Below are 13,712 nucleotides of genomic sequence, written 5' to 3' on the forward strand. Positions count from 1 at the left end.
TGCATTGCAGGCTTATGCACTCTAGGTCACAGGCTGTCCCTTATACCACTTAACACATGTGCATCAAGTTTGGTATGAAAGGGTAATTTCCCCTGATTATGGAAAATCATGCTTCAGGATTTCCAGGATTTCATCTCGGGAACAGGCTTGGATCAGCTTGCTAGTGATTAGGCAACGCCAGCAGTGACACCAGAAGAAACTTGACTGAGTAGTGGGATAGTGGCAGCTGAGTAGCAGTTCAGAAATTGTCACTGGTGTCTTAAGTGGTGGATACAGGCACCAAAGAGGCTGGTAAGGGCAAAAGCACTATTTATAAATGCCTTGCACCAACAAAATAAACAGGAAGCTCATGATGCAGTCCCAAGCTACTGTCCCATCAGCTACTTATTCTGCACTGTTAAAACTGACTTAATTTTGGGATTAAGTATGAAATGCTAATGCCTCTGCCATATCTGTGATTACCCTTCTCTTGAACTGTACTCCTTGAAGGATTGGAGAACCCACTTCCCATTACTCTTAGCTCACAAATGCTTTTGGTTTTCAGATGCAGTTCCTCTTCCATCTCCTTTGCAAGTGTGGATCCTGTTCCCAGGCTTCCCTTTTTTTCTAGGCACTAGGAAAAAAACTACAAACATATTTCTTCTATCAACAGATGCCAGCTTTTATACCTTTCTGCCTATTTATAGGTGGTTTCTGTATTTCCCTTGGCCTTTCAGCTCTCAAATGATCACTTCTAGTCTGACCATGCAAGAATTCCCCCACAAGTACTGAGCAACTCCAGCTGGAGAATGCAACCCAAAGCAAGCATGACCCGTGCTAATCCTGTGAGAAAGCACATAACTGCTGTCTTCCTCTGGCTGTAATGTTGAAGATCCATGTTAGAGGTACAACTGCTGGATGGATGCTAGGCATTGATGCTGCGTTCCCTCCAGAAGTAGTCAGTAGTAGGAGTGGGAATGTAGCCTTCTTCACAAGTGTAGTTGTGTTTCAACCCAACCTTTCAACACCGTGATACAGCCGATTTCACTCTAAAGGCCAAACTTTGTAAGGCAGCTGAGAAGATATAGTTATTGCTACAACCAACAAGTATGGGCCTGCTTTTCCAATCCTTTCTCACAACTTCACCTTCTCTCAGCTTGCACTTGTGCTGTTTTTGTGGCTGCAGCAATGGCCAGCAATCTATTCTGCAGGTAATTTGAGCTCCTAAAGAAAATGGAGCAGAGTAGTTTTATTTCCTATTTGGTGAGCTAAATTAGCTCACTAAGTTGTGAGATGATTATCAAAGCTCTCTCAAAGATGACACAAAGTAAAGTCTGGTGACTGTGAAGCTGAAAATAGGGAGGGGGGACTGGGATTGTGATGTCAGTGGAATGCTGTTTCTGGGTCATACAGGCATCAGCAAATGCCACAGCTGAAATTCAATGCAAAAAGAGAGAGAAAAAAGAGGAGAGAGAGGTGTAAATGTCACCTCTTTTGGAGATAGCGCATCTTTAGTTCAGCTGCTAAAGAAGCACTTCTTCATCACTTCTGGAAATCACACCTATTTTTCCTCTTATAGGAAACTTTCAAGGCCTCACTGTGATGAATATTAGCTCAGAAAAATAGTTTGCTACAGGATAGAACTGTACTGTCAATTGTATTAATGTTCCAGCCAGCAGATACTGCACTCTTACTACTATGTGCATATACGAAAGTTTGAATACAAATAGACCTCCAATATATTACTAACAAAAGATGTGTAGCACTAATATTTCTATGAAGACAAATCACACGATACACTCCTCTTGTGGACTTTAAACAAACCAACTCTACCTTATATTACACGGATTTTGCTCCCCTTTCACAGCATAAATACGTAGTTTTAAGTTTGGATCAATGGCCATCAGTAGGGGACTGATGGTGCTGCTTTCTGCTATTTGTTCATCTAAATACTGCAAACATTCAAGTAGCCTCTGAGAGGTATTTCTAAACTTTAATATTACAGGGACACAAAAGTGTAAATTGATGCCCTCTTAAAATGTCTTTGCAAAAAAATTTTACCCTGATAGCAACTGTCACTTGATTGAGGTGCTAAATGTGAAAGCTGTTAAGACAGTGCATGAGAAACATTAACCTGAATTAAAGATAATTAAATCTCAACTGTTGTTGGATAATTTTTCCTTTACTTCTTCTTTTCCCCAGTAATGGACTGCATTTAGTCACCATTATAAAAAGGTAGCAAGTGCATGAAAATTTAACTAGAAACCAAGGGTGTTAAAGGCAGAACCCAGTCATCCGGTCACCTCATGTTTGCAGATCGGCGCCTCCTCCAAAGCATCACGGGAGTGCTCTGCCTGTGGAAGCTGAGGTGGTGGTACCTCGTTAGACCCGTCCCAGTGGGGAAGCTGGAAGGCTGCACACCCCGCCCTCAGGAATGCGATGTTGCTCCAGGCTGCCAGTTGGGACATCAGGCGAGAGGATGTACGTGAAAGCTTCCTTACAAAATACTTAGAACTCTGTTACTTTGTCCTCTAAAATCCCCATGTTGATGAGACCTTGATGTACGCTATCTCGACTCTGGCAGCTATTTTCAGCACATCAGCCTGACTTGCCTTGGGCTTGTTTAACTAATGCTGATAAGGACAGCTAGTACCAAAAAGCTCAGCAGCACAGAAGTGCCTGTTCCTTGCAACACTGGGGCATGGACATTACTATAACCAATGCCAAAAATGACTTTGGAAAAAAATGACTTTTTGGAATTATTTTTTTCCAAAAAGCTACAAGCTAAACCATTCCTTTCTTGCAGCTCTAGATATGGTACCACAGCATCTTAAACTGATCTCATCTGATTCACAATCCTGCCCTTTCCCTGTCTGCCGCAAACCACCCCCTGCTTTTTTATGCCAGCTGGCAGTCAGGCAAATAAGCAGGAAAACATTTCAGGGAGCTCAGCTGGCTGAACACAAACGGTATTCATATTTGGCCAGCCTGGCTTCCCAAAGTATCTTATCAGCTGGTGTCATGATCTGCAGTCCCAGCACAAGTACACATGTGGGAGTATCACGGGTCGGGGGAGAGCAGGGCTGTGGCACCTCTAGTTGTAATAACCAGCCTCCAGGCAGACTCACACCTGACACCCGGGAACAGGAATTGTCCCATCCTCCTACCCCATCTCCCCTCTCCTGGCCAAACATCCCTGTGTCCTCCCTCGTGCCGGCTCTGATCTGAATGACAGAGTAAACTGATGGAGTCTGCTGATCCAGAAGAAGATGTATTCCAGAAGAAAACGCGGTCACTCCCTTCTACAAGTAGGAATCCAGACCCAAAGTCCCAAAGATACTACTTGCTCCTTCTCTTCATCTTTCTTCTCTATTTTTAATCTTGTTGAGACATGTTGTTATGTACATGAATGGTACAGCCCAATGGGGCATTTTGCCTCAAGAACTGCAGCAGCTGACCACAGCCGCTCATTCAGCACAGGACAGAAACTGAAACAGAGAAGAGCACCATTTTATCACGCAGTTGCGTCCTTTGTGAACTTGTGTAATCCAAGCACGGATGACTTCCATTTCACTGCTTCTGTAGGGCCAGCCAATGAGTAACTTCACTTGATACTCTTCCACCCTTCCCCTCAAAAAAACAAACCAATAGTAATTTCACTTTGTGGAAGCATTTCCAAAGCAGGAAACACAAGTCCTTTACAACCAGGGTTTGAAATTAATGGATAATTTACCTTAAAAATTATTGCAGAAGTTGCAGAAATATACAAACCATTTTATTCAAGCTCTGAAAAGTTTAGTTTTGGACATACTAGTTATACCAAACAGTCCCAACCACACCATTTTTCGTAAACTTATTTTAAAACTACTTCTGAATTTATGTTTTGTTTTTTTTGTGTGTGTGTGTGTAAAAAAAAAAAAAGTAAAAATTTAGAAAATATTGATTTTATTATTCCAAGGTATTTAGACTGACAGTGACGTGGGAGTTCTCATACTGAAGTTTTTCTTAAAAATTGGAAATGACTTTTTAATATTTAATATAAATTTTAAGATTCTTGAGCATGAGACAGCATTCTCCACAAAATATATGATAAACAATTACCCATTTGCAGAATGTGTGTGTGGACTGCAGGCTGCTGCTCCAGGTGCTCTCTCTTGTTGGCCAGATTATGCTTTCACCCCAAGAGCCTTTTTTGGGTTTGCTCCAAAATGCTAGCACTAGTAGAAATCTGTTCAAAAAGTTTTGAGTCTGACCTTTTCCTTTGTGAGTGGTCATTTTCACAGTTATCTTTTTCCCTCATTGTGTTTTGTGTTCCAGGAAGTATATAGGCCACTCAAAAGCTACAGAATGTCCCATCCTCTAATAAATCAGGTAGTTTTATGCCTTACTAACTGGACCAAAGTTTACAGTGGGGAAGGGTAGATTTTTTGCATTTAAAAAATAATTATTTTAACATTGCACTCTGATGTACTTTTAACTTGCATGAGTGTGAACAATTTTCAGGACTGTAAGCATGACTGCATCAGTGTTGCTTTTGATTTATGAGACCAGGAATAGTTTTGTCTAGCTAGACAATGCATGGACCTCATGTTTCCTACATGCAGTGCAGTATGTATTTTAATTACTAGTTAGGATTTATTTGACAGAAGAATGAGCATCTCCATTCTAATGACAAATCATTTTCTCTTTCCGTAATGACTGCGATTGCCTCATTATACTTTCCATGGTGTATAATTTCTGTGTTGACACAAGTGGATGTACAGCAAGAAACCTCACTCATCCAGTCAGCCTAGGGTATCCGAGTCAGTTTCCCCTTTAAAGCACAAGTCTGCAGCACATATAAAACAACAGAAGAAACCAAAATCTTAGTATCTCTGCTTTGAGGTTCTGGTTCCTGTGGCTTCATATTACATGAAGGATACTTTCCTTCCTTCATAGAAAGGAAAGGCAATTCTGTCATTAAATAAAATGCTTGAACTCTCCCAATTTAAAATTCTATGCTTGACATATTGAACCTCACTTCTTATTGGGTAGATTCATTGCTAAAAGGAGATCTAACAGACACTGTGAATTGTCATGTCCTTACAAGATGTAAGCAGTACTTACCTGAACCTTTGAAAAAATGATAATGCATTTACCCTTCTTAGTAAAAAACTAATTCTGAGGTGTCACGTAAAAAAACTGCTGTTTTACTTACAGTAACTAACCATTTTGAAAGATGACAGTGCACCTTCATATACAGTGCACATATATTCCAGCCACAGATGGAGACACTACTGATTTCCTTTACTGAACAAAAGGCATAACACCTCCTTTTTAGCTAAGTGTTTCAGAAAACACCCATATGAGTAGTCACCTATTCATCTAACAAGGGTAAAAATAACACTGTTTTTTTTAAACTGTCATCTCATATGTACAGAACATGACAATATAAAAATGTATTTGAACTGTATTTATTACAGACATCAAAGAACAGTAACAAACAGTAATATGACCCCTTTCAAGATTTGTTTGGACTGCAAAATCTGGACTGCATAGTTTTTGCATTTGTGTAAATATTTGGTTATGGGGATGCTTTCTTAATTTAGACAGAGCTGTACACCTAACAAAGGAGATGGTACCTTTACAAGATCTGTGGATGCTTCATCCCTGGAAATGTTCAAGACCAGGTTGGACGAGGGTTGGAGCAACCTGGAAGGTGTCCCTGCCCATGGCAGGGAGTTGGAACTAGATGATCTTATTATGTCTCTTCCAACCCAAACCACTCTATGATTCTATGAATAAATAATAGTGGCAAAAACATGTTCATGCCAGTTAAGAGCTTTATACATTGCGGTATACAGTAACACATACATAGCAGTATACATGTTGCAGCACACAGTAATACATGCCTAGCAGTGAATGTACAGAACACAATTATGGAGAATAAACTTCGTCAAGTCTGATTTACCTGCTGATAAACGTAACCAATGGCTTTGTTGTACACGAATACAACCCACGGTCTAGAATCGACCTCACTGCTATTCTGGGCACAGGGCAGCCATGCCTTATTACAAGTGAAGACCCGACTGCGCCCCTTCGCAGAGGAGCTGATCTCCCTTTTGTCTCGCTTGCGGGCTTTCTTCAGTTCCAGATCTTTCCGTCGAAGGACTTGCGCTCAGTGTAAGGGAAGCACAACACGTGACACCCGCGTTGCCATGGGGACTGAGATAAGAAACTGCCAGGGACAGGGCTACCGTCGAGAGGGGGATCCCCCCCCCCCCATGGCGGTGACCGCGCTCTTGGCACCCCGGGCTCCGCTTCACCGTCGCGGCACCCTCACCCTCTCACAGAGCGGTTTGAGCTCTTGGACCCGGTGCGGCGGGCTCTGTGAGCCCAGCCGATGAGGCGCGCTGCCGCCGATGAGGCGCGGAGAGCCCCGCCCGCCCAGCGGCCAAGGTGCGCGGGCATGGACAGCGGCGGAGGGAGCGCCGGGCGGCCTGAGGGGCTCCGTGGCGGCGGACGGCCGGGAGCGCAGCAGGTGCCACTGCCGGCGGGGTATCCGCCGCGCCGCCGAGCCACCGCGGGTCTGGGTGCTGCCCGGAAGTGACGCTGACTCACTCACCTGCTGGGCGGTGCGCGTGGGGTGGGGGAGGTGCCCGCCGGGACCGAGTAGCTCGTGCCGGTCGCCAGCCGCTCGCGCCGCGACATGGAGCCTCCGCCGTTGGTCGTGGTGTCTCTCGTGCTGCTCTGCTCCGCAGGTGGGCGCTGGGAGCAGGTGGACGAGACGGGATGGGACGGGACGGGACCGGACCGGAGGGAATGGAGGGAGGTGGCAGAGGCGGTGGCGACTCTTTGGGGTTGGGTTTAAGGGCCTTGGGCGGGAGGGCTGGTGGCCGCCTGGCTTCTGCCGCGGTGACTGAGGGGCACCAGCCCCGCCGCACCCCCGTCCCTGCCTGTGTGCCTGATGGAGGAGGTGGCCGGACGGCGGGGGGCTCCGTCTCATGGGTGGGCGTCGGCGCCCTCCCACGCCCGCCGGCGGCTGATGCCGGGTAGCGGAGACTGAAGCGCTGTGCCCGGGCGGGCGGTGGCTGGGGTGCGCTGCGGAGCCGGCCGGGGCTTTGTTCGCCACCCGCCGGAGGGTCGGCAAGCGTTGCGGTCGCGGTTTTGTCTCTGCTCCTTCCCATACCCCAATCTCCATACAGCCTTCGGCGTGGCGGGAGGCGACCCGCCGCGCTGCGGGCTCCGTGTGCCCTCCGCAGCATTCCTTTTCTGTTGGGCGGCGGCTCGGCGAGTGTGAGCATGAGGGGCTTTCCCCGCAGCGGCGGGCAGTGCGGTGCCGTGCTGCCCGCCCGTTGCCGCCGTGCGCGGCTGCGGAGGGATGGCGACGGGCGAAGTGGCTCCCACCGCCGGCGTGTGGGTGAGAGCGCGTCAGGCGCGAAAGCCGAGGTAAAAGAACCCAAGCTATTGAACAAATTCAGATCACAGACTCCAGCCCTGCCCGTGCAGTGCGTCCGGCTTAAAGGCTGGTCCCGGTTTGAGAGGGTAGAAGAGGCGGCTTCCAGAGAGCACTTGCACCCCATTTGTCTCAGAGTGGATGTCCATGATGCAACTCTCTGGAGAAACCATGAGAGGATTTGAGGGTGGTGGGAAAGGAATTGAATTAGATGGGTTTAAATTCGTTTGTTTTTCTTGCTGAGAGGAAACAAAGAAGTAGGCATCTCAAAAACCCCCAAAACAAACAAACCCCCTTGGCCTCCAACCCTTCCCTCCTACAAAAAACAAGCCAATGGGCTTCGGCTACTTAAAACTAAGCAAATGTTTTTAAGTTCTTAAATAAGGTGTTACTGTGTTCCTGTAATGAACTCGGTTGGAGTGCTGTGTTAATGTTTCCTAAACATATTTTTAAAGCTATGTAAGTTTCCACTAAATTTGACCCAAGCTCATGTGAGTGAGACTACAAAAGATGACAAAATGGGTTCACAGTGAAATGTGCATCAGTGGTGTCAGGAGGCCAGTTTTTGTTTCCTGTTGAAAAGTTAATATTTCTGGTGATGTGAGGGCTGTTTTGGGAAATTAGTCATGGGATCAAAATTCTGTACCTATAATGGAATGGTGAACTCTCATCTCCCGCATGGAAGGATTTTGATAGTTCTGCATTAACCCTGTTTCTCTAAGCAGAGCTAGAAAATAGATGCTATCTGAGAGGTAAGAATTTACAAGTGTTTTGTTGAGAGCATTAGCGATTAAGATTTATATTGAAACACTTCATGTAACTTCAAGCTGTGAAAAAAAAGTTTATTATTGTGAGTATAACTATGCATCCTGCAAATGAGCTGGATCACTGCTGGGATATCATAGAATACCAGGTTGGAGAGGACCTCAAGGATCAGCTTGTCCAACAAGGCTATGATACCATAAAGCGTGGAATAATTAATATATGAAGAAATGTAAAGTTTTGTTCTGGCTTTTCGCTTCAGCTCTTCTGAAGTATACAGGTGTCATCCGATATCATGGTGAAATTGGACACCTTCATAAAGAAAGTATTATATTTGCCTTTTGATTAGGAATATCTTTTGCACAATTACTTGGATGACTGTACCCTGAAAAACACATGCATTTCACAGTCCTCCGACAGAAATAATTTAATAATCTATGTATCATAGGAGTTAATACTTCCTCTGAGCTTGCTAGTTTTTTGTTGTTTGTTTGTTTTTTGTTTTTTTTTCCCCATCAGATTGAGTTAACGTTTCTGGGTCTGTGTTCCAGATAGACATTACTTCCTTCACTGAGGGAGCAGATGTCAGTAAGTTGCTGCTCTCCATGTAGACCAAATGTAGAGGAAGCTAATTTTTGTGCAGTTGAGTGAAAACCGTTGGTGGTGGAGGATTCTCTAGGTGCTGAAGTCTTTACTTTGGTTTGTGGTACTGGAATAATTTGTCGTGTTATTTTACGTCTTGCACTAAGTGCTATTTTCATAGCTTTCATCCCCTCCCTGTAAGCTTAATTTTCCTTGTTTCACTGTCACTAAAAGCAGAGGATGTGAAATAACCCATTTTGTATAAACAAGATAAATAAAGAAGTTTATCTTGACTGTACAAAATATGCCTTCAACAGGCAAAGGGGCTATACCATTATGTGTTGAAATATGAGAGCATTTGGATTTAAGCTGACCCTGAACCCTGCTTAGGGGTTTAATTCCTCTGTGAGGGTTCATTTCACAGTCATACATAAATAAATTGGGAGCTTCCCTTTCCCTTGCATGAAGGGAGAGTTCATCCTTGAGCCTTTCAGAGTATTAGGGGAGAACAGTTCTTTCCTGCTCTATTTTTATAATTAGCAATGAAGTAATTTTAGTGTCTGTGTTGGCATTAAGTGCCTGTGCAACTGATAAATAACTTGTGGCAGTTTCTTCTGGCATTGGTGCCTTCTGCAAGATGACCACAAAACAGGTTGGTGTAGTGAAATACAGTCTTTTGCTGTTTTGCGGACTTCTGTTATGAATTTATAATTGGATGACTATTTCTGCACTCGTAAGAGCTCTTACAGTTGTGCTAGTTCTTCTCCATCTAAAACTGCACTCCTAGTCAGTGAAGAGGGAAAATTTGCTGGCTATTTGAGGGGTCTGTTGGTATGTATTGTAGTTGTGCATGATCAGTCATTTTAACTAGTTGGAGATTCCCAACAAGTGGAAATTCAGTTTAACTTAAATGAATGTTATATAGCTGTCAACAAATCCTGGACTACAGTAATAGAAATGATGTACCTCTTCAGATCTTGAGATATTTTGTTGAGACAAACTGTTTTCCAAAGGGCAGCACAGAATTCTGGTTTGAAGAGGAAAGCTCAGTTGTGATGTTAAATGCTGGCATATCATTTTGTTAGGTCTTATGTATGTGTAAATATTTTTTTTTCTGATTCATTTTAAGCTTTCTAGAATGTATGGTCATCTCAGGAGCTAATACAAAATAAAGTATTTTTTTCACTGTCAGTTGCACGCAGCATGTGTTTGCCAATGCTGTGGCTTCAGAGCAGGACTGTGTACCTATTGGTAACCTTTTCTGTGCTATATACAGTGTTGAGGAAATCGTCTGGTTTAATGCAAGTTTGGGTAGGGTTTTAGAAAACAGAATAAATATAGGTGCCTAACTGTGATCCTGATTTAACAAATACACGTATGGCTGTTAACCTTTTAAAAATGTGTAATAGCAGAACACAAGTTTTCAAGAACTAGGAAATGTTATCATAGCCAGATTATCTTTGTATAAGTGTTCAATAGTGTTTATATGGTGGTGATCCTTTCAGAAGGATCTGAAGCTTTTAGAAGATACATTATACAAATCCTTTCAGAAGGATTCAGAAGCTTTCAGAAGATACATTATACAAAATAGTGATGCTGTGCACATAAATGTTGAAATTGAGGATGAGAGTTTTACGGTAAATAACTAGTCAGGAATTTCTTCAGTCTGTAGTGATACATCTTTTACTGCAGCTCTTGTAATGGTGGGCTTTTTACCTTTTTTTAGTATTTGTTTTAGTAGTAGTAGTAGGCAATTTTGTACTATATTGAAACTCTACAATGTGTGATGCTTTATTAATAGAGTATTAAACTTTTAAATAAAAGTAAAGTATAGGTAAACTTTGAGAAAAGTCTCTGGTTATTGCCCTATAATTAAACTTGCCAAAGTATTTCCAAAAACATGCACGTGGGAGCTGAACCTAATGCAAGCATAGTAAGTCAGCATTTGCTGGCTCATACGTGTTGTCAGATGTGTTTAATAAGGAACTTAGAAGCCTGTTCATGTTTCTGTGCATGCAACAGGATCTTGGAGAAGCTTAAATTAGGAGGAATTAAACTACCACAGGAGATAAATAAACATTTATACCCCAGTACCTTAATTGCTAAACCTGGTACACTTCATCCTGTTGGTGAGTAATTGCAACAAGTTGCAGGATTCAAGCATCCCTTGATATAAAAATGTATCTGAAGTTCAGGACTCCTTTCCTAGGTTTCCCAGATCTTGGTGTTTCAAGTATGAAAAGCTTTACTAGAGATGCCTTGAAGAACTAGTTACTGCTGTGACATTGACCCTGAGATTTGAATTGGTAATACTGCCTTAACTAATCTGTGCTATCAGAAAGTATTTTATGCTTCAGAATGCTGCTGTGGAGATTATTGCAGCTTGTCACTTTGGTCTCACTGCTCCCTCCTCCCCCGTGCTTGCTTCCCCTGTGTTGCATCAAACTTCAGCTGCCTGCCTGTCTTCACTTCCAGTGCTTGTCACAGCCTCTCCTGAAGCCAAGTCTGCTTAATATAGAGATGAAACTACCATTTCTAAATAGCTTAGGTTTAGCTCCTATTGCTGCTTTACAAAAAAATACATTTCCATATGAGCACTTATACAAGTTACTGATATGAGCACTTTGTTACTGATTGCATTTGTGCTTTGAGAAATGCTCTCTGAGAAAATCAGAATCTTCAAATCTGTCTCAATATCAGAGTTTTAAAACTTAATTGCCACAGTGCCCACAAAGATTTCTGCAGACTAGGGAACTTGGTTTGGGGGGCTAATATTGTTTTATCATACTTCCTGACTAATTTAATCATTTGTTGCTTATGTGCATTCGTAAGCTTTTAATGGCAGGGATTCTCTTTTTGTTCTTGTTGAAGCTTCTGGTTCATTTCATGGAGCTTTCAGAAGCTGTGTGAAACATTACAGAGAAATTTCAACAATTGTGTGGCTCACCAACTTGTAAGAAGGCACCCCCAATCAATTTAGTTGTGCTTCCTTTTTTCTTTCCTCTTTTTTTTTTTTTTTTTCTTTCTTTCTGTTTAGGAAATTCCTCATTTTACTCATTTGCATCTTTCAGGGCATGGTTTAAGAAGAGCCACTTCAGCTTGTTGCCATGGAAGTAAGTGGCAGTGAAGTTACAGTTCTATGAAAACCTGTTTCATTAGCAGCCTCAGCATCCTTGCTGGTCATTTCCTTTACTGGACAACTTGATTGTGCGAGTGTGTGGTGAATGGGTCTGAGTAGAGGTGCTTAGAACATTCATTAATTCTTTTTAACTGGTTAGACTACATGATTTAAAACAAAGTATTGCCAAGAAGTTGTCCTGGTACAGGGCAGAAAGGAGTGACAGGAAAGATAGCAGAAGAACATTAGAAGGAAAACCCATTCTGCTTGATTGCTGTTCTCCCATAGGAGAGAAATGTTTGTATAACCTTGGCATGTGGGGGGCTTAGTTGGGGAGACTGATGAGGTTGCTGGATCAGGCAGTCAGTTGAATGGCTAGATGTTATCTCAGAGGATTTTTTGCATCCCATTTTGTGTTATACCTGGCATTTATCTGGCTCCATGATGAGCTAATCCAGGGAGTTTCATAGTCTGAAAAATGTACGTTTTTCTGAGATCAGTTTTCTACCTGTTCCTTTTCCTGATCCAACTCAATGAGATCGAGTTGGAGTTGTAACAAGAGAGTCAACTGGAACCTCAAACCTGCATGGGTGGCATGTGTTACTATTGTGGGTTTTTTTTGGTGGTTTTTTTTTTTTTTTTTTTTTTTTTTGTGGGTTGTTTTTTTGTCATCAACATGCTGGATCATATATTCAAAACTTATGTTGTGGTAAAGAGGCAAAATTTGGAGCTATATTGGCTGTAGGCTGGAGGCATTCACCAGTGCTGTGATGTCCTTTAACTACTGTTAAGAATCATCTGGGGTACTTTATCGTAACAGGTTTTGCAGTTCTTCTTGCTGCTACATTTTTTAATAGATATGTTTTTCATGACCCATAGTTAAAACCTGTGCTTAGTATGCTGAAAGGTGATTAATCAACAAGAAATATTTAAGGTGCTAGAGAACTGTTTTAACTTGTGCAGAGTAAATTTGTGTATTTACCAATCCTGCATTTTCAGTTCTTCCTTTTAGATATATTAGCAATATAAGCTACAAGGAATGTTTCATCTCCATTGTTTTAAGGCATGTAAAAATTGTGTGTGTGTATACATTTTAAAGCCTTCCTAAGTTTTTTAATGACTGGTTAACTTTGTGGTTATTTAGGGTGAATATTTGAATTCTTTGAACCTAGTCCTTTCTGTCTGTTTCTTACCTGAAGGTGGGGAGGTGGAATGGAGGGAAGCAAAGGCAGGCAGACGGCCACTTCTTTGTCATTGTTATATTTCACCTTTCTACTTAAAAAACCCAGCAACAACAAAACAAGTTAAACCCCAACTCCGTACTATTAAATTAAATAAATCTTAATGCAAAACTTGTATGTACTAGGAAAAAGCATTGCTTGTTCAGTAGCTTGGATGAGCCAAAACCCCTTTACTCAAGTGAAAATAATACGGCTTCTCAGTTAAGCATTTGATTGCACTTAACTCCCTGATGCATTGACTGACAAATGTGCCTAATGCATCCACACTGCAGAAGAGCTGTTTCATTCAGTTTTCTTTTAAATGGCATCAAACTGGCAGGGAAAAAAAAAAATCAAATCAGGTGACTGGATTGCTTAGTGACTGTATAAGCCTTCAATACCAGTTTGTAATGGGAAAAGAAATGATTTGCAGGGCTAAAACCAAAGCCAGCTCATGCAGTTGATGTAGGCTGTGTAGCAGAGAGGGAGGATTTTGAGTGAATACATCATGTCAGGATTTGGGTTATGATTTCTTTTTTCCTCTGGAAAGAAGTCTGTGTAATGGTTGGCCCTCATTTCATTTTACACTTCTTAATACTATCTCTGGATGGTTACT

The 13,712-nt window shown here is 42.4% G+C and overlaps 1 protein-coding gene across 4 annotated transcripts in view; it reads left to right on the forward strand.

The window, feature by feature from the left end:
- Positions 1-6,348: 6,348 nt before the first annotated feature.
- CXADR (CXADR Ig-like cell adhesion molecule) overlaps positions 6,349-13,712 on the forward strand; it is a 35,344-nt gene continuing 27,980 nt past the window's right edge. Inside the window, exon 1 of one of the 4 annotated variants that reach the window (XM_061366706.1) lies at positions 6,349-6,417. In XM_061366706.1, the coding sequence (XP_061222690.1) occupies positions 6,381-6,417 (37 nt within the window). In that variant the 5' untranslated portion in view covers positions 6,349-6,380. Of the gene's footprint in view, positions 6,418-6,559; positions 6,720-7,026; positions 7,484-13,712 lie in introns of those variants that run through there. The other 3 variants (XM_061366705.1, XM_061366709.1, XM_061366704.1) reach the window with 3 other exon arrangements.

The sequence above is a fragment of the Neopsephotus bourkii genome, unplaced genomic scaffold, assembly GCF_033783945.1.
Source record: "Neopsephotus bourkii isolate Nb327-2 ecotype Australia unplaced genomic scaffold, CSIRO-AGI_Nbou_v1 NB_1350, whole genome shotgun sequence".
NCBI classification, from domain to species: domain Eukaryota; kingdom Metazoa; phylum Chordata; class Aves; order Psittaciformes; family Psittacidae; genus Neopsephotus; species Neopsephotus bourkii.